The 17,024-nt window shown below is 36.8% G+C and overlaps 1 protein-coding gene across 1 annotated transcript in view; it reads left to right on the forward strand.

The window, feature by feature from the left end:
• Nucleotides 1–6,656: 6,656 nt before the first annotated feature.
• The window catches only part of TTN (titin), a 239,280-nt gene continuing 228,912 nt past the window's right edge, over nt 6,657–17,024 (forward strand). The window contains exons 1-7 of the mRNA XM_049802399.1: nt 6,657–6,815; nt 8,984–9,087; nt 12,588–12,791; nt 13,503–13,790; nt 14,552–14,640; nt 14,731–14,975; nt 16,624–16,909. Coding sequence (XP_049658356.1) covers nt 8,997–9,087; nt 12,588–12,791; nt 13,503–13,790; nt 14,552–14,640; nt 14,731–14,975; nt 16,624–16,909 — 1,203 coding nt within the window. The 5' untranslated portion in view covers nt 6,657–6,815; nt 8,984–8,996. The remainder of the gene's footprint in view (nt 6,816–8,983; nt 9,088–12,587; nt 12,792–13,502; nt 13,791–14,551; nt 14,641–14,730; nt 14,976–16,623; nt 16,910–17,024) is intronic.

Raw genomic sequence — 17,024 nt, forward strand, 5'->3', positions numbered from 1 at the left:
ACTGCAAGGTGCCTGATTCATGAGGGTGTTCATGTTGTCTGCTGTGTCCATTAGTAGATACTGGCCATGTTTTAGGAGGAGAAGAATCTTTGAGTGCTATTCAATTTATATATAGGTTACAATTTGTATTTGGTTTCTTTGTAAATAAATCATTAATAAAATTCACCTTGGCACAGTATTTATTAGACAGTGACTTCTAATTTCTTGCGGGTTTGGTTTGGTGTGTTGGACAAATTTAACACAAGAAGATGATGGAAAAAAAGAGACATTAGCCTTAAAAATTATAGATCTCTTTGGTGATTCATCAGTACCCACCATTTTATTCTTCTAAAAATTCCATTAACGCTACATATTCCATCAATAGTTCTTCCCACTAGTTTATATAGAGAATTCAGATGCAAACAAATGAGGACTTAAAATTAGTTTACAACTACAGAATTCTCTGTATTTAATAAACCAGTGTTTATTACCTTATTTCTAACAGCTTTGAGACATTTTGAGGAGGCTGGGCATCAAAAGGAGTTGTTACTAGCAATAGCAAACCTTGTTTAATGCACGCTTAGTACCAAGAATGTCTTCAGGGAAGACAGAGTCTCTTTAAAGGCAGCATAACGAAGTCTTCTGCTACATTGCTTCTGCTTTCAGGACTGGATTAGTGTGATAAAGTAGTCCATTTCCAGGTGATGCATGTCATTACAGTCCAAAGGAGTGGACTATGAAGTGATACCTACACCAGTTTCAAAGCACATCCTTAGTTTAGTCAAGGACTTCCCAATGATAGAATTCCTCAAGACCCACAGCATCCATTCAGGGTATTAAAAAAAACCCTAAACTGCAATTGAATCTTTTGGATTGTAGGGCAGTCATTAGCATAATTAAATTTTTGTCTCCATCTCTTGAATTCAGAGTCTAGGTGTCTTTTTCACTTCACTGCATAGCTCTTTGCAGAGAAAGAGGTGGGCTTTTGTACTATCATTCATTTGCATCATTGAAAAAAGTAGTTCAGAAAATGCCTCATTTTGGATGGCTGTTTGTCTGACAATAATCAACAGAACATCTAGTTAGACTTGGGAATAACTGTTCTTCACCTTGATCCTTCTGATTCAGATTTTCAAAGATTAGCAAATGATTCGTGCTATTCAGATTTCTGCTTCAGTGCACTGCATATGGCTCGGCCAATACCACAGGTACATGTGCATTGTGCAACTACCTATGGTGCAACATTTTGTCATTCTTTATATAAACATTGATTAGGCCTACACTGGGTTTGTATACCACAGCAATGCACTCGCACTTCTCACAGAGAGCAGGTAGGGATTTAAACAGTGCAGCATCTTTGTGCTTCACCCAGGTAGATGTCATCTGTGCAAAATTGGGACTGAAATAACATTTGTGAGAGTTGCTTAAATCAATACCAAAACATTAAAAATTTGCCTCCAACAAGATGCAGGTTGGCTGGTAGAAACTTAAATTCATCTCCAAATTAGAGGCATAGAAAGGAAATGAGCTGAAAAAAATATCATGTACATGTCTTCACCTGATCACATAAATCACTTGCTTGACGTTATGGAAAAGTCAATGGCATCCTGCCCACAGAAGAGTCACAAGGCTGTGCGCATAAATATAGTAGCTGTGGACTGAGGTTCTTGCTCTGCTTATTTATCCTGTACCTCTTACAAACATTTTTTTTTTTCCAAAACGGAATAGAGACAAACATTAAACATCTTGTGCATCCCATACAATTATCTTTCTGCTGACTAAGCCCCTCCTTTGCACATGTTGTTTACATTTAAAGATTTCACAGAAAATACTGTGTTTCTAACTGCAGTCGCATTCAGAGGACTGACAAAGTACATATCAGACACGCCCCCCCCCAGTTTAAACAAAAACTAAAATGTGTGGGTTTTTTATCAGCCAGAATTCGTAACTATGGCATATAAGATTTCCTATTTAAAAAACCCTTCTGTAAAAATGAAAGGGTAGAATTCAGTGCCTGCTGATATTGATTCCTCAGCAAATTTAAGGCATCAGGTTGTTCTTGCTTTTCCTCTTGTTTGTCAGCCGGTAAGAACAACTTGAACTTTAATATACGAGGTGGGCTTTTTTCCCCTTAATTCACAGAACATGACTTCACTTAAAAAAAAAAAAAAAAGTATTAATGTTTTTCTAAATAACACATGAGGCAAAACAGAAATCTGTATATCTGTTCCTACCTATGGTTTTCTTACAAAATAGTAGAAAGTGGTGTTTATAAACAGATAAAAACCCCAGTAACCTTCTTCTGACAATAAGGAACACCATTATTGCTCCAAGGGTTCTCAGGGAATGGTTTCGTTATGAAACATGTAATGCATAACATGTAAACATCTTTTCATTTTATAAATCGTAGATTCCCATGAATTTATTAAAAGGTCTTCAAAATTCAATAGGTTGTATGTATCTATTGAATTCTAAGGACTATCTCGATGTTAGTTAAAATTTGTCCCCAATATTATGATACTAATTATTGTTTCGTGGAAGGAAGTGGAACAGTAAGTAAATATAATCTTTACTCAGGGTCCAGGTTTTGTTAGTAGGGCCCTGCTTTCTAAGCTGAGGTTCTGAGTAAGTAATGTTTTTATTCCTTCCTTGTTCTGCATATGTAAATGTGCAGGGATGATATATAAAGAAATCATATACAAGGAAAACTTGGGAAAAGTGATGTTTGTAAATCTCCTCCCTAGATATTTCCAAGGAGACAATATGAGTGACAACTATCAACATGAAGTTAGTGAACATGGACCCCGATAACTATTCCATACCTGTTCAAATCTAGTCGCAGTTGCCAGTAAGTTGTTCACACATGAAATAAATAAAGTAGTTTCAAAAATTGCTTAGTGCCTTAGTTATCATTTCCATTTGGGGAGCAACTGACAGTGCCTTCTTCAGTAACAAATAAAACAATTTTCTGAAAGCAAATTTTAGTTTGTATTGAAAAATATTAATGTATCTTGCCTAATTAGTTACAATAGCTCAGATAAGAGATGTTAGCATCTGAAAATGTTGCAGCTTCTCAGAAGCCAGCTGCAGCACACAAACATGGATATTCTTGTGAATATAAAGCATTTTATAGCCTTTATTTAAAGTTCTAAATATTTCATTACAAAGTACTGTTTATAGCATTAGCAGGAGAAGGGGAGTTGATGGAGGTGGTGGAAATGCATTTTGGTTTCAGGTCAGGCTTTAATGGTTTAACAGTTAAAGAATTTTTTAGTTATTTCTAAGTTTAAAGGAAGAAGGTGGGTGGAAGGAGGGAAAGCAATTTTTTTATTTATTTTTTTTTTAAAGTAGACTTTAGAAAACTGGAAATTTAGCAAGGATGTAACATCTAAATACATTTCACGTTGTGTTTTGTCAGTTCTATAAGGATTTAGGACAGCATTTTATCTGTGAGAAATTTTATTTGAAGTGATCAAATCATTTATTTCATGACTCCCTTGGTTCTGCATATTTGGTGGGGGACAGTGAAATGAAAATAGTGTATGAAAGGAGATATAGCAGACATCGTACAAGAAAGGAATGAAGAGGACAAAGAATGGAGGGAGCGAGGGAAAATGGAAGTAGAGAAGGAAAAGGGAAAGATACTCATTCTTTTTATGCAGTTTGTAAATTAGGATGTGTAGATAGATTAAGGCATCAGGAAATAAAGCAGGATTTATGCTATATTGGTTGTGCAGCTACAGCACATAGTACACTACTGCTGTTTCACAAGTAATGAAGAAAAGGAAAGATTGTGATTAAAAAAAAAAAAATAAAATTAGGAAATTCCACTTCAAAAAAGCACATTGAAAAGTTGCTTAAGTGTTACTTTGAAGCTTCCAGTGTTCAAGAAAGAATGAATTTGTCTTTTAAGGTCTGACTAGTCTTCAGCTTTCAAGGCATCTTCAAGTGGGCCTACTAAAGTAATTGTTCCTTTTGTGCAGCTCCACCAATCAAGTGAGTAGGATTATTAGAGTTAATCAAAGTGAATCACATACAGAAAGGTTGCTGGTATCCACACCATGATGCTTTATTGTGTTGGAGATTACCTGCTTTTTCTTAAATTTATCTTTGGCCTACAATGTAATACATATACTAAGTAACATTGGCAACATATACTTTAAACAGTAGCAGACTGAAGCAAATGCTGAAATTTTCATAATAATCTCCAATTTGTATGTCTGCCTGAAAAAAATGTCTCTTTTGTTATCTGGATCTGACTTTTGTTTGATCCTGGAGCAAAGAAATAATGTTGTTTTTACCAGCAGTGTCTTTGCTACACAATAATAAGACTGAAGTCATCCCTCTGCTTTTTATTGTGGATACACTACATGACACTAAACATGTAGAAATCACACTGGGCTGATAGTCATTCTGTTAACAAAAATTATGCGATATAGATAATTCATATTTCCTTAAGAGCACAAGAGAAATATTTCACTATTCAATTTCATTTCTGAATTCACCAGCAAAAGTAAGAAGTTGAGAAGGTACAAACTTTTGTTGGAATGGAAATAGAATTGATAGTGATCAAAAGCAAATGTAAATAAACAAAACAAAACAAAACAAAACAAAACCAACAAAAGGAAGTAACTTATTTTAAAAATACAATATATTTTGTTTATATATTTGAATGCAGCAAATTTTTTTCCTTGTAACTTTCTATTATTGTCATCAATTGTTGTTGATTTGACTGAAATAGAAAAATTTGAACTTCTGACCATCTCATAACTTCAAAAGTGACAATTTGCACATTTCTGTCACAAACTTTTTCATTGTTTATTTGACTTAGACATCATCATTAAGCTGAGTGCATTTATTATTACACTAGAGGGATACTAGCATGTGTTCTTTCTCCAAATTTGATTTTTCACTGAGTATGTAAGTGTTAAACTACAGAGAAAAATGGCCATCTACTAATTTAGCAAGTCTCTATTTAGAATCAGAAATTAGATACCCTTTACACAGATTTCTTTGGACATTTTGTGTCTTTTAGTAGAACCTAACTTGTCCTCTCCACTAATGCGTAGAGTTGCATTTGTTATCATACTAATTGCTATATAGAGAGATTAGGCTCTCTGACATCTATTTGCAACACTAAGTTAAACATGAGCCATAGTACTCTGACTTTCAACCTCTGTGGGAGTCCAGATAGTATCAGTGTAGAGAGTATTACTCCAGTTTCTGTTGCTGTTGTTACTGCTGCATGCCAAGAGTAGACATAAAGATCAAATTTATAAAGTTATTTTATGAGATCACAGCAATATGTCCTTTCTTGTTTCTGTCAGATCTGCAACCTATAGTATAATACCCCCTTGCAGGAATCACAGAAGTGGCATTCTCTCTCCTTGGCATTTTATGGAGCTCCTACTGGACATTTCTTTCAGGTTGTTTTCCCACATAAGTGCAGCTCATAGTACAAAATTCCAGGCTGCGTTTACTTCTCTAGGTATCCTCTGGGAGACCCTTTTCAATGTGGGTCTTGGTAACAGCAGACTGAAGTCCTCCATTTACCAAAACAGCTAAGCACATGCTTGACTTTAAGCACATAAGTATGAGCCAGTTATGTGCTTAAAGAGTGTGCTAGATACGTGTTATATATATATCCCGCTTCATAGGGAAGGAAAAGATTTTTTGAATAAGAAGGCAAAAATGAAAACAGGCAGATGTGGTGGTGTGGCAAAACACCTCCCATTCCAGCTATAGATGAGAGTAGTCTTCTAACTCTCACCTCTGTTTCGGAGGCAACCAATCTAATGGTACAATTAGCTGGAGAGAGTGACGAAGCTGGGCTAGTGGAAGTTCACCAACTAATATGCTATTCAATAGATGATTAATTCTGTGGTCTGCACAAGGCCTCCACAGGTCTAGAAAAAAGCCATTAGACTTAAAATCTGCTATTTTAGAAATTAAAGCAGTTGTCTGTGTTAATTTCACAAAATTTATATGCACTTTGTATGCTATTGTTTATTAAGCTTAACTGCTTGGAACATCCAACAGAAAAACTGTGAAGGAAACAAAAAACCCCAGAGTGCCAAATATATATATATTACCAAACACAATTTTAGAATTCAAAGTTACGGAAAAAGGTAATTTAAACAGTGTATTCTAACAGTGTGCAGCCACATGTCTGAGCTCAGCTTACTTATTTACTTGGTGATTGACAGATGCATTTGGTAGCTTCTTGGATGTTTTATAATGAAAGAAAGTAAAGCTGCATCTCGCTCATATGACTACTTCTGACTTGTCTGTATCCTCTGCTAAAATGTTGCTTTATTACTTTCTTCATCTTGTGCTTACGACTTAAGAAATTTGCAATGGCTTCTAAACTGCACATTATAAATGAAATCTAATTATAATTCAAAATCATTGGAACAGATGATGTTTCCTCAGTGAATCCCTTTTGTGCTTCCAAAATTAATGTTGTCAATCAAACCAACATGTGGTGTATGGTTACACAGAGTGGATGCCCTCTCACAAGATACTTTCTTTTAGGAAACCAATCAGAACTGGCACTGACATGATGAGGCAGACCTGTCAGCAGAGCTGGGGTATATAAAGCAAACCAACTATGTTAGCACTTCTGAGCAGTCGTGCATTCCCCGCCTCGCCTCGGGTGTAGGGATTGCAAAAAAACAAAACTACACTGTCAAGACTGTGTAGTTTTGTTTTTATGATTAGAGGCTCTACAATTCTCATGCTGGGATTGTCTAAAAAAATCTTACTCTGGATAAGGACGTCGTTCAAGAAGATTTCGTTGGGCTTAGCCCACTCTTACAGGCACTTTGAGAGATCAGGTTAGTAACATGTTTCTGCTGGTGTAATAAGTATTTTATCAGTCATTAATAATCCTGATATGATCTATTAGTTATTAATTTCTTACAGGGGGTATAGGTTTCAGAGTATAGACATGAAATACTTAAATTCTCTGGCAAGATTATGTCTTAAATTTCTGGGAATAAGTTTTGATAACACTTAGCAAAAAGTTTTTCCAGTATACTCATTGTCAAAGACTATATAAATTAAGATTTGAAGTGCATGGAAACTTCAAAACTCCTTTCTGTTGGGAGTGTTCAAGGTTATGCTACTGAGAGATAAACTGAGAAGCTCCAAGAATAGCTCTGATAAAATGCATATGGTATCAGCTAAGCGCTGATGACTTTTTAAGGGAATCAGCTGCTAAGGTATCAATTACATGGCAGCTCTGGAACACTTGTCTGCTGTCATTCATAGCTGGGAAGGTTATTTCTGGAACATGACATTTCAGATGCATACTTTCAATTCTAATTATACAAAAAGCCTTATAAGATGAGATCTTCATCACCAAAATTTGCCTAGACAATGAAATCTATAAACTTTGTGTGAACTCAGTGACAATTCTACTTAATTAAATAATTTCAAATCTGTTCTCAAATCAGGAAATTACATATATATAAGCTTTTATAATGTTTAATTACATTGTAAGATTATTTCCGTGTATTTTAGCTGAGCTTCAAAACATAACTGAAGTAGATCTTGGTGAAATACATGAGACAGATATTTGTCTTCATCTTCCTTTCAGAGAACTAGTATTGTGTTAGGATGAAACATTGGTCATTTCTTTCTAATTTGAACTCATTTCTCCCCCACCCTCGAAGCTGAAAATCTTTGATAACAGGCTGTTCCTCTGTCAAGCTGGAACAAGTATCCAGATAACCTGTAAAGGCAGTAAAAAGCAGCTCAAAATCCCAATACAATATTCAGTTCTGCCCTTATGTACTTATTGTATGTAGGCATCAGGCACTGATTTCAGTGAAGGAACTCATGTCATGAAGAATTTTCACCCCTTTGAAATGCGGCATAAGTTTGGCTCTTAGTGAAAGAAACTTCACTTTCTCAATTTTTAAGTTAAGCCTGGGACTGTCACAAATTCATGCACAAAAGGCAAAGTAAACAACAGTAAATGTGTGATTGAGATTGACTTGAAGAGATTATAGGGTTAACCCTTGTTTGGTAAGACATGATACACTCTCAGGGGAATTTTTTAGTGAGAAAAATTGTAGCTTCAATAGATGTATGACACTATTAAGAAGATACTAGCTAAATTTAAAAACCTGCATAATTCAACATCAGTAAATAAATATGTTCATGCAAATATAAAATACTCCTGATACAGAAGCTTTTCTAGTGGCAGTGTGCTATTTCAAAGTAGGATCTTGTAGTATAGGAAGAGAAAACAAACTACTTTTCTTTCAGATTTCACATGGATCTGCAGTTGTTCAAACCATCAGCGTCAGTGGTTACCTTATATCCTAGCTCACATTTCGAAGGTGGCTGTCTTCCCATATTCAAAATTCCACTGAGATACTCTCTAAGAAAGAGCAGAATTTTATCTGTGTCTTTAATGCCAACATGCTTCTGCGTAAAATGAAATTATTCACTACTTACAGGCTGCTTTTAAAAGAGACCCTTTTGGCATTTTTTTTTAATTATTAAAAGCCAAATAGATTGTAGACCTTCACAATTTTTTTCAGTTGCTGTTTAGTGACCTAGTTGTCTTCCTGCTGGAGAATGCACTTTGCACTAACAAAACATTTTCAAATCATTCCAAAGAATTTTTACATGGAGATTATTTTCTCTTTCGGTAAAGGAGGTTAATGGACAAACAGAGGCTAGATGACCTGCACAAGGTCATGCAATGGGTAAAGCAGAACTTTGTCTCCTGCTGCGTACTTGTAATGCCAAATCACAGCTTCACTAAATATAACAGTTTCACATCCAACTCAGCCAAGTATGCCCTAAGAGTAATTTGCTATACAACTTTGTCAAAACCTACAGTCTTCACAATTCACCAGGTCAATGTGATTTAAAACTGAGAAGAGTAAATTGTCATGAAAATAACTGCAAATATTCCTAACGTCTAGCAAGAAGGATGTATAATAACAATTTCACCATTGATATCTAATTATGTTTTTGTTGCTTTCAGAGTGCCTGTAAAGATGACGACAAAAGCACCAACATTTACGCAGCCGTTACAAAGTGTTGTGGCACTGGAGGGTAGTGCCGCAACCTTTGAGGCTCATATTAGCGGTAAGGTTTTGATTAATTCTTGCAAGATTGGTTTGTTGGGTTTTTGTTGTTTTTTTTGTTTGTGGGGTTTTTTTTTCTGATCTGAATGGGTAAAGATCAGTGCTGAAATGTGACTACATATCCACATCATACGGTACTGATCAGCACTGTGAGGTGCTATCAGATATCCACAAACATACCTCATAAAGTTACAAGGCTTCCCAAGCAATAGCCAATCATCCTGCCAATGAGACTGGTGTCTAATTCTCTTGTATGCTAGAATCATCAAAACCAGGGGGAAATAGCACTAAAAGTGTATACATAAAAATACATACTGTGCTAATAAGGGAACTCCATATGGGCCCAGAAAGAGTTTGGATGATGATCAGAGAGTCAAGGTGCAAAAGGCAAGGCATATGCTAGTTCTTCATTGACCTAGTGCTGAGCCTTACTCTGGCTAAGCTGTATTTCTACCTTCTGTGCCCTTGATTTTACTGAATTCCAGAGTTCTGGCAGGGGGGTTAAAAGCACAAAATCTAGGTCCATGTGGCCACTGAAAAGGGTAGGAAACCCTAGTTTGCTGGATAGTAGACGTGTATGGTGATCCTGATGGTAGTACAAGGCTGGATTAACATAATTTAAGTTGTTGATGCAATTTAAAGTTGCCACATAAGTTTAAAGGGTACTTCATTTTGCTGGTCTGCACACTATTAAAACACTGTCTGGAGCAAAACTGCATGCAAACCCCCGAGATAACTTGACCAGATAACCAACACCCTGTTCTAAGAGTGCCTCTGACCTCAGCAGTGACTAATGAGAAATGACACGTGTTCCTACTGATGGAATTATATTGTCTTACAGGCATTAGCAATGTGATGATCCACATACCATAAAACACTACCCAGATGCTCTGTGACAGGTGCAAACACATGATCTGTCCAACTAGAAAGATCTCTGACATCTATGGTCCACTGTCATTCATCCCTTGGTCTCTGGATAATACTGGCCCACACAAGGTGTTTGAACATGTCCTGTAGTCTACATCCATGACATTTTTTCATGCCTTATTCAGTTATTTGGCCCTCTACTCTTCAGTTAATTGCCCTGACCTTCTCTTGTTGTCTGTACACTGTAAAATTTCTGTGAAAAGTTTCTTTCCATTGATGAATACTATACTTACTATTCTTACAAATACATAAATATATCATCAGAACTTACGATGCTAATATTATGGCTCAATGTGTGATTTTGGCTATTTTCATTTGTGTGATATCATGGGAGGGAAACTTGATTTCTTACTAAGAGGAGATACAGCAGTTTTTCTAACAGCATATACCATATTTGTATTTTAGTCCCAAACATCATGTGAGGCAATGTCCTGTTAGCTTTTATTCACATTGTGAGATTCTGGAATACCTTTCCTGCCCCAGAAGTATCCACCAAGATGGACAGATCTGACAGTGGCTTGGCATTTCATTTTTCTAATGCAGAAAAAATATGAAAGTTTTATTTCTTGAACTAATTGCATAAATACTGGACTACACAGCTTTAGTCTGCTGCATTGTCTGCCCTTCCTATCTGTCATGAATTATCATGAATTTGAAATTCAGACTTTCTTTTTATCTCTGATAACACTGCCCTTTTACATACAAGTCAAGTATTAATACAGAGCTACAATTTGAACATGAAGATCCCAGTTAATCTAAGAGTACCAAGAAGCGCTTAGCAACCACCCGAGATGCAATTTTTGCAGTCTGTAAACTAGAACAAATGAATTGTATTGTGGTATCAGACCGTGAGCTAAATGCCACGTTACAAAGGCTTGGTATCAGAAAAGAAATACCCAGTACCTCTCCCTGCGCTTAGAAAGCACAGAGCACACAGACCCCACGGTTAAAAGCAGTAAATGCCAGAGCAGCTAGGACATCGTCACAGGGGGAGCTCTGCTGGGTGAGCAGTGACTGGGGGGACGTGAGACAGCACGTCACTGTCAAGAAAGTCTGCAGTGCTGCTGGCATTAGAACTGTGTCCAGCCTCACGTCTCCACAGTACTGATCAAGTATTGAATTTGCTCATAAGGAACTAGCCTGTACTCTGCTTAACCTTCTTTGAACTCGTATTTTCAGGTGTTACCCAATGCAAGACAGCCTTTACACTCTGCGCATTGTTGAAAGTAACACACAGATTGTACGCAGGTTGGCAGTTCCTGTCACTTACATCATTGTCAGGACAATTTCATTGAATTCAACTACTTAGGCAGTGAAGTTGATGCACTTGAGGTTAATTTTCTTCTTTTTGGCAATAAAGCTCAAAAGCCTCAAGGACAGTTTTAAAATGAAAAAGAATGTCCTAATAATTAATACTAAAATCATAGTGTAATTTGGCACATATAAAAGTAAGTCCCTACTCTGCAGACTCCATGCAAAAATATCTATAATCTGAGGTAGATCTTACGTTTTAGTCCCCAGCCCTGTGGCATGGGACTAGCAGAGTGCTCGTAAATTTGTAGATTTGTGAAGTTGAGTTTCTTTTAATATGAATTTGGGCTCAGATTTTCAAAATGGCATCTAACCCTGCATCCCTTGAACATACCAGTTTGAGATATCAAAATAGACTCAATTTTTTAAAATGTAGGCCTTGTTCAGCCTATCACACAAACCCCCATGTTTGCTAATCATCGTATGATGTTCCACCAAGAAAATAAAACATTTTGGCAACATTTCAAGAAATTCACTATTGACAACATGATTTTTGGCTGCCTAGCTTAAAAGATTTTGAAACTCATTTGTGCAAATGTTGAAGACACGTAGCCCTGGATTAAGTCGGTGGGATCTGCTGGATACTCTATGTTTATGGTGATAAAGCCCAAGTTGTCCTCTACCAATAGTACAAAATTGAATTATACCAGCCCCATCAGGGCTGTTTGCTAACTTCCACCTGTGAAATTAACAATATTTAGATGTATGTTTACCCTTTTGATTTCTAATCCTCTCTAAAACTGGCCACATTCTCTTTCTCTGTGTGTGTTTCTATTTTGCATATATCTAAAAATCAGTTTTTCAACTATGAGTAAAATGTAAAACTTTCCTAACCAAGTCTGGTGTAACTGCAGACAATTCCAAACTATTGGACTGGATAGTTTTGTTAGCAATAAGCCATACTACTTAGATACTAGCAAATAAATAAATAAAAAAATACCTCACACGCACTAATTCATCCCCCTCGTAATTTTGATGAGCTTTTATTCCTCATCAGGATTGCCAAACACTACAGTCCACTCATTATTGAAGTGATTTCCTAAGTGCCGTAGCCTATGCAGTTGTCCTACTGCTCTGTGTATTTTAAAGACCTTTTTAAAAAAAATTCCTTTGCCACTTTATTACTGGATGTATAAACATGCATCTGTGCCTATGCCGTTACACTCCACTATAACTGTGTATACATGAGTGAGTATTATGGTAATTTGGATATCTGGCATTTCATAGCATTTTAATCTCCTTTTGGTCTTCCTTTTTCTTTAGGTTTCCCAGTTCCTGAGGTGAGCTGGTATCGGGATGGCCAGGTTCTCTCTGCTGCAACTCTGCCCGGTGTGCAGATCTCGTTTAGTGATGGCCGCGCTAAACTGGTGATCCCCACCGTGACAGAAGCAAACAGCGGAAGATACACTGTACAAGCCACCAATGGATCTGGGCAAGCAACTAGTACTGCTGAGCTACTTGTCACAGGTATCAAGCAGCTAAAGAAAGGCACCCCTTTCTGCTAGCAATGTGAGAAAGAGAGCAGTAGCAGAAGTATCACAGATAATGAAAAAAAAGTTTGGATTTGAAGTACATGATCGACAAAGAAATAAACCAAATTCCTTTTCCTAAAGCAGTCTAGAATTCAGCATATATTTTCACCAGTAATTTCTAACAGTGCCCTTTACACCTTAAGTGTATAAAGTTTATCTTGATTTTATAAATTCTTAATCACAATTACAAACTTCTGGCTTAGCCCTGTGTAGTTCTCATGTGATCTGTCACACTGGCTACATTCAGACTACACATAAAAGAAAGGATAAAGTTCTGCAGGATGGAGCCCTGAATGATATAAATGATATTTAACACAACAACTCATATAAAGGGCCATACACAAGAGACTGCACTTTTACTACCTGTGGTTATAATCAAGGTATCTCTAATTCTGGAAATATTTGTGATCATGGGCATAATCAGAAATATCATACATTTTAAACACATGAAAAAAGTTAAGGGTGTTTGCATTTTGGCAATTCAACTCTTAATGTTTTGAATGTTTGAGGACGTAGTATTATCTGTCAGTAGCATGTGAAGAAGAAATAGACCTTGTGCACTTGTAGTAATGAAAATATCTAGCCCTTACAGTTCTTTTTAACTGACATTATTGCTTTTCTATTTATTTCTTCATTAAAACTGCAGCTGGAACAGCACCACCAAACTTCTCACAACGACTACAGAGCATGACTGCAAGGCAGGGAAGTCAAGTTCGACTTGACGTGAGAGTGACTGGAATCCCTACACCTGTGGTGAAGTTCTATCGGGATGGAGTAGAAATCCAAAGCTCCCCCGATTTTCAAATTTTACAAGAAGGAGACCTTTACAGCCTAATAATTGCAGAAGCATATCCTGAAGACTCCGGTACCTATTCAGTAAATGCCACAAATAACGTAGGACGTGCTACTTCAACAGCTGAATTGCTAATTCAAGGTAATGGAGTTGAAGTTGCAAGCCATGAAAATGAGAGCATTCATTGTTGTAATGGTACAATATGCACCACTTCATCAAAGTTATATCAATAAGTTCACTTACAACTTCTTTCTCAAGAGTTATTAACTTGCTGTGAAAAAGCAGTGTCTTTGGTGAAATTTGCCAAAGATATTTGTCTGAGAATTTAAAAGGACTTTTTCTTCAGAATGGGTCTTCTTTAAACTGGGGATACAATAGAGAGAAAAAAGTGTGGGATACTTTCAGTTGTTCTCATTTTGTTCTGTAGATGTCTCAAATTTATATTTGTAAGCTGGCTTTGATAGAATAGATATATTAGACTGCATAACTGTACATGGTCTTGTAAATGAGCCTGGTAAGGATGAAGGCAGTTCTTAGAGAATTGTAGCAGTGAATCATTCTACCCAGAGGAGTCTTGCTTGGATTTCACCTCAGTCAGGCTTCCAGACTGTGTAGTCATTTGAGATCCAGGACCGATTCTGAAGAATCTGCAATAAATGTGTTTTGTTTTGGTTTGCTTTGGGTTTTTTTGTAGTGACATGGTAATAGAGAAATAGTATTTCAACTGTTTACACAATTATCTGTCTACAGATACTGCAAGAAAAACAGATGGTTGCTTAATTCTTTCTCTGTTGTTTGTATATATTTGTGTATAATTGGAACTGACCATAAATTTATTTCTTCAACTGCTTATTGTTTGCTGCCATATGCAATTCTTCTGACCATGTTTTCTCTTCCAAAAGGCGAGGAAGAAGCCGTTCCTGCTAAAAAGACAAAGACAATTGTTTCGACTGCTCAGATTTCACAAACAAGACAAGCCAGAATTGAAAAGGTATATTTTTCAAAAACAACACAGGTAAGGCTAGAATGTGGATGATTACTTCTACAGTATCTCTGACTTGTTTTCTTGGTTTCATTATAGAAGACTGAAGCCCACTTTGATGCCAGATCACTTACAAGTGTTGAAATGGTCATAGAAGGTGCGACAGCACAACAGCTCCCACACAAAGCACCTCCACGAATGCCTCCTAGACCTACATCAAAATCACCAACCCCACCAATAATTGCTGCAAAAGCACAAATGGCACGACAGCAATCACCATCACCTGTTAGACAATCACCATCACCTGTAAGACATGTCAGAGCACCAACACCCTCACCTGTCAGGTAAACTTATTATTCTTCTGAACCAGATTGCTTTTTGAATCATTTTCACATATAGCAGTAATGCTGTAGAACAAAAGCGTAGTATAAAATGGAAGAATGCACTGACTGAATACTGAGTTTATTCAGACAGTGATCTATAATGTGCTATATTTGCCACCACTATAGAAGTACACGTCTCTTACGTAAATTTTCTATCCCATTTGGAAGAAAATAATTTAGAGAATAAATTCTATTTGATTGTTCTACATACAGCTGAAGTAGCACTCAGAGCTCCACATTCATGATGAAAGAGAAGAAAACAGTGGAGCAGTTGGCCCTGATGATTTTAGACAGAGAAAAGAGCAAAGTCCCTCTGATGGGTGGCAAAGAGAATGGAAGGATATGTAAAAAAACGGGAACTCATGTTCTATGTGTGTGCTAGTAATGACTGCAGAAATAATGTTTTGAAGGTAGGCAAGGTAAATGTCCTTATGGAAAAATTAAGCTTCGCTCTGCTGCAGAAAGGGTTTGAGAGGGAAAGTGAGTCCTTTGAAGAGCAGAGCTCATGGTCTGGGAGACGCCAGGAGTTCTGTGCTGAGAGGCAGGTAAAGAGAAAATTGCTTTGGAAGTCCTACAGTTTCAGCACCCTGAAGCACCAACATCATGGAAGGAATGTCTCCAAACTGAGTGCTCAAAAGTGCCCCATTTAAATCGCCAGAGCTAGGTATGCTGGTGAATTTTGCCCATTGAGAATAACTTGCAAGGACAGGAAGAAATGGATTGATAGTAACTAGCAATAACAAACTCCATAGATGAAAGAATAATTCAATAGTGCCATCTAGAGTGCATATAGAACTAGAAGATTGTATTGCCCTGTTAGTCAAACCACTTTTATACATACAACACATTAGAAAATGAATCTAAAAATTAATATGATGTTGCTGCCCCCTACTGCTGCAATTTGTTAACGTTATCCGGGAAAAACAGTTGCAAAAATTCCTCTCAAAGAAAATCTAAGTTAGAAAGCCCGTTAAAGCATTTTGAAAAATGCTTTAAAACTAAGTGCTAGGATTGTAAGTATGGGAAAAAATATAGGCCCTGATCAGAAGCTGTCCTGGAGACTGAACACATGTATGGATGATACACGGAAATGAGATATGCTGCAGGAGTAGATACAGTTACGTTATTGCTAGGTGGCTGTGATGTGATATTTTTACAAAGAGCAGTTACACTAATCATTTTGTCTATCTACAGAGACTGGACCACAAATGTAATAGGTAATGCTCACAGCCTGTAAGCCTTTTATATTATTCCTATTAGGAGAATTAAGATAGAGCAAATGGAAACTAATGATGTATTTTTATATTTTAAATATAAGTGCCTGAGTGAAACGCCCTTTGTCATTTGCCCTTATTTCTTTTTGGAAATCTAACTAAGCTACCACAAAGATGTGTTACAGTTAAGAGTGTGACAAAAACACACATTAGGCATGTTAAAAAGAGGTAAGTATGAATTACAAGTAGAACACCTCAGAAACTTTTAAAAAATCAATCTACAAAGTACTTAAGATACCCTGAATGGAGAGTGAATTCAAGTTCAGGCTGAAGTTGTTTATGTAGTTGTTGTATGACACTACATTAATTATATTAATACTTTATTTTTTCATTAGGTCAGTTTCTCCTGCTGGAAGAATCTCCACCTCACCTATTAGACCAGTGAAATCTCCATCTCCAATCCGTAAAACACAAGTAGTGACAACAGCTGGGGCCGAAGTCCTTCCTCCTTGGAAGCAGGAAGGATATGCTGCATCCACAGAAGCCCAGATGAAGGAAACAAGAGTATCTACAAGTGCTACCCAAATAAGAACTGAAGAAAGATGGGAGGGGAGATATGGGGTCCAAGAACAAGTTACCATTAGTGGTGCTGCTGCTGGTGACGTGGCTGGTGCTAGAGAGGTAAACTCTTATTTTTAGAAAGAGCATTGGGTTTGCTCTAAGTGTGTACTCACCACTGCTGAATAGATCTGCTAAATGGAATCTGAGAGGCTGAAATGTGTGTGTATCTGCTGTT

Source organism: Accipiter gentilis, chromosome 1 (genome assembly GCF_929443795.1).
Source record: "Accipiter gentilis chromosome 1, bAccGen1.1, whole genome shotgun sequence".
Lineage (NCBI taxonomy): Eukaryota > Metazoa > Chordata > Aves > Accipitriformes > Accipitridae > Astur > Astur gentilis.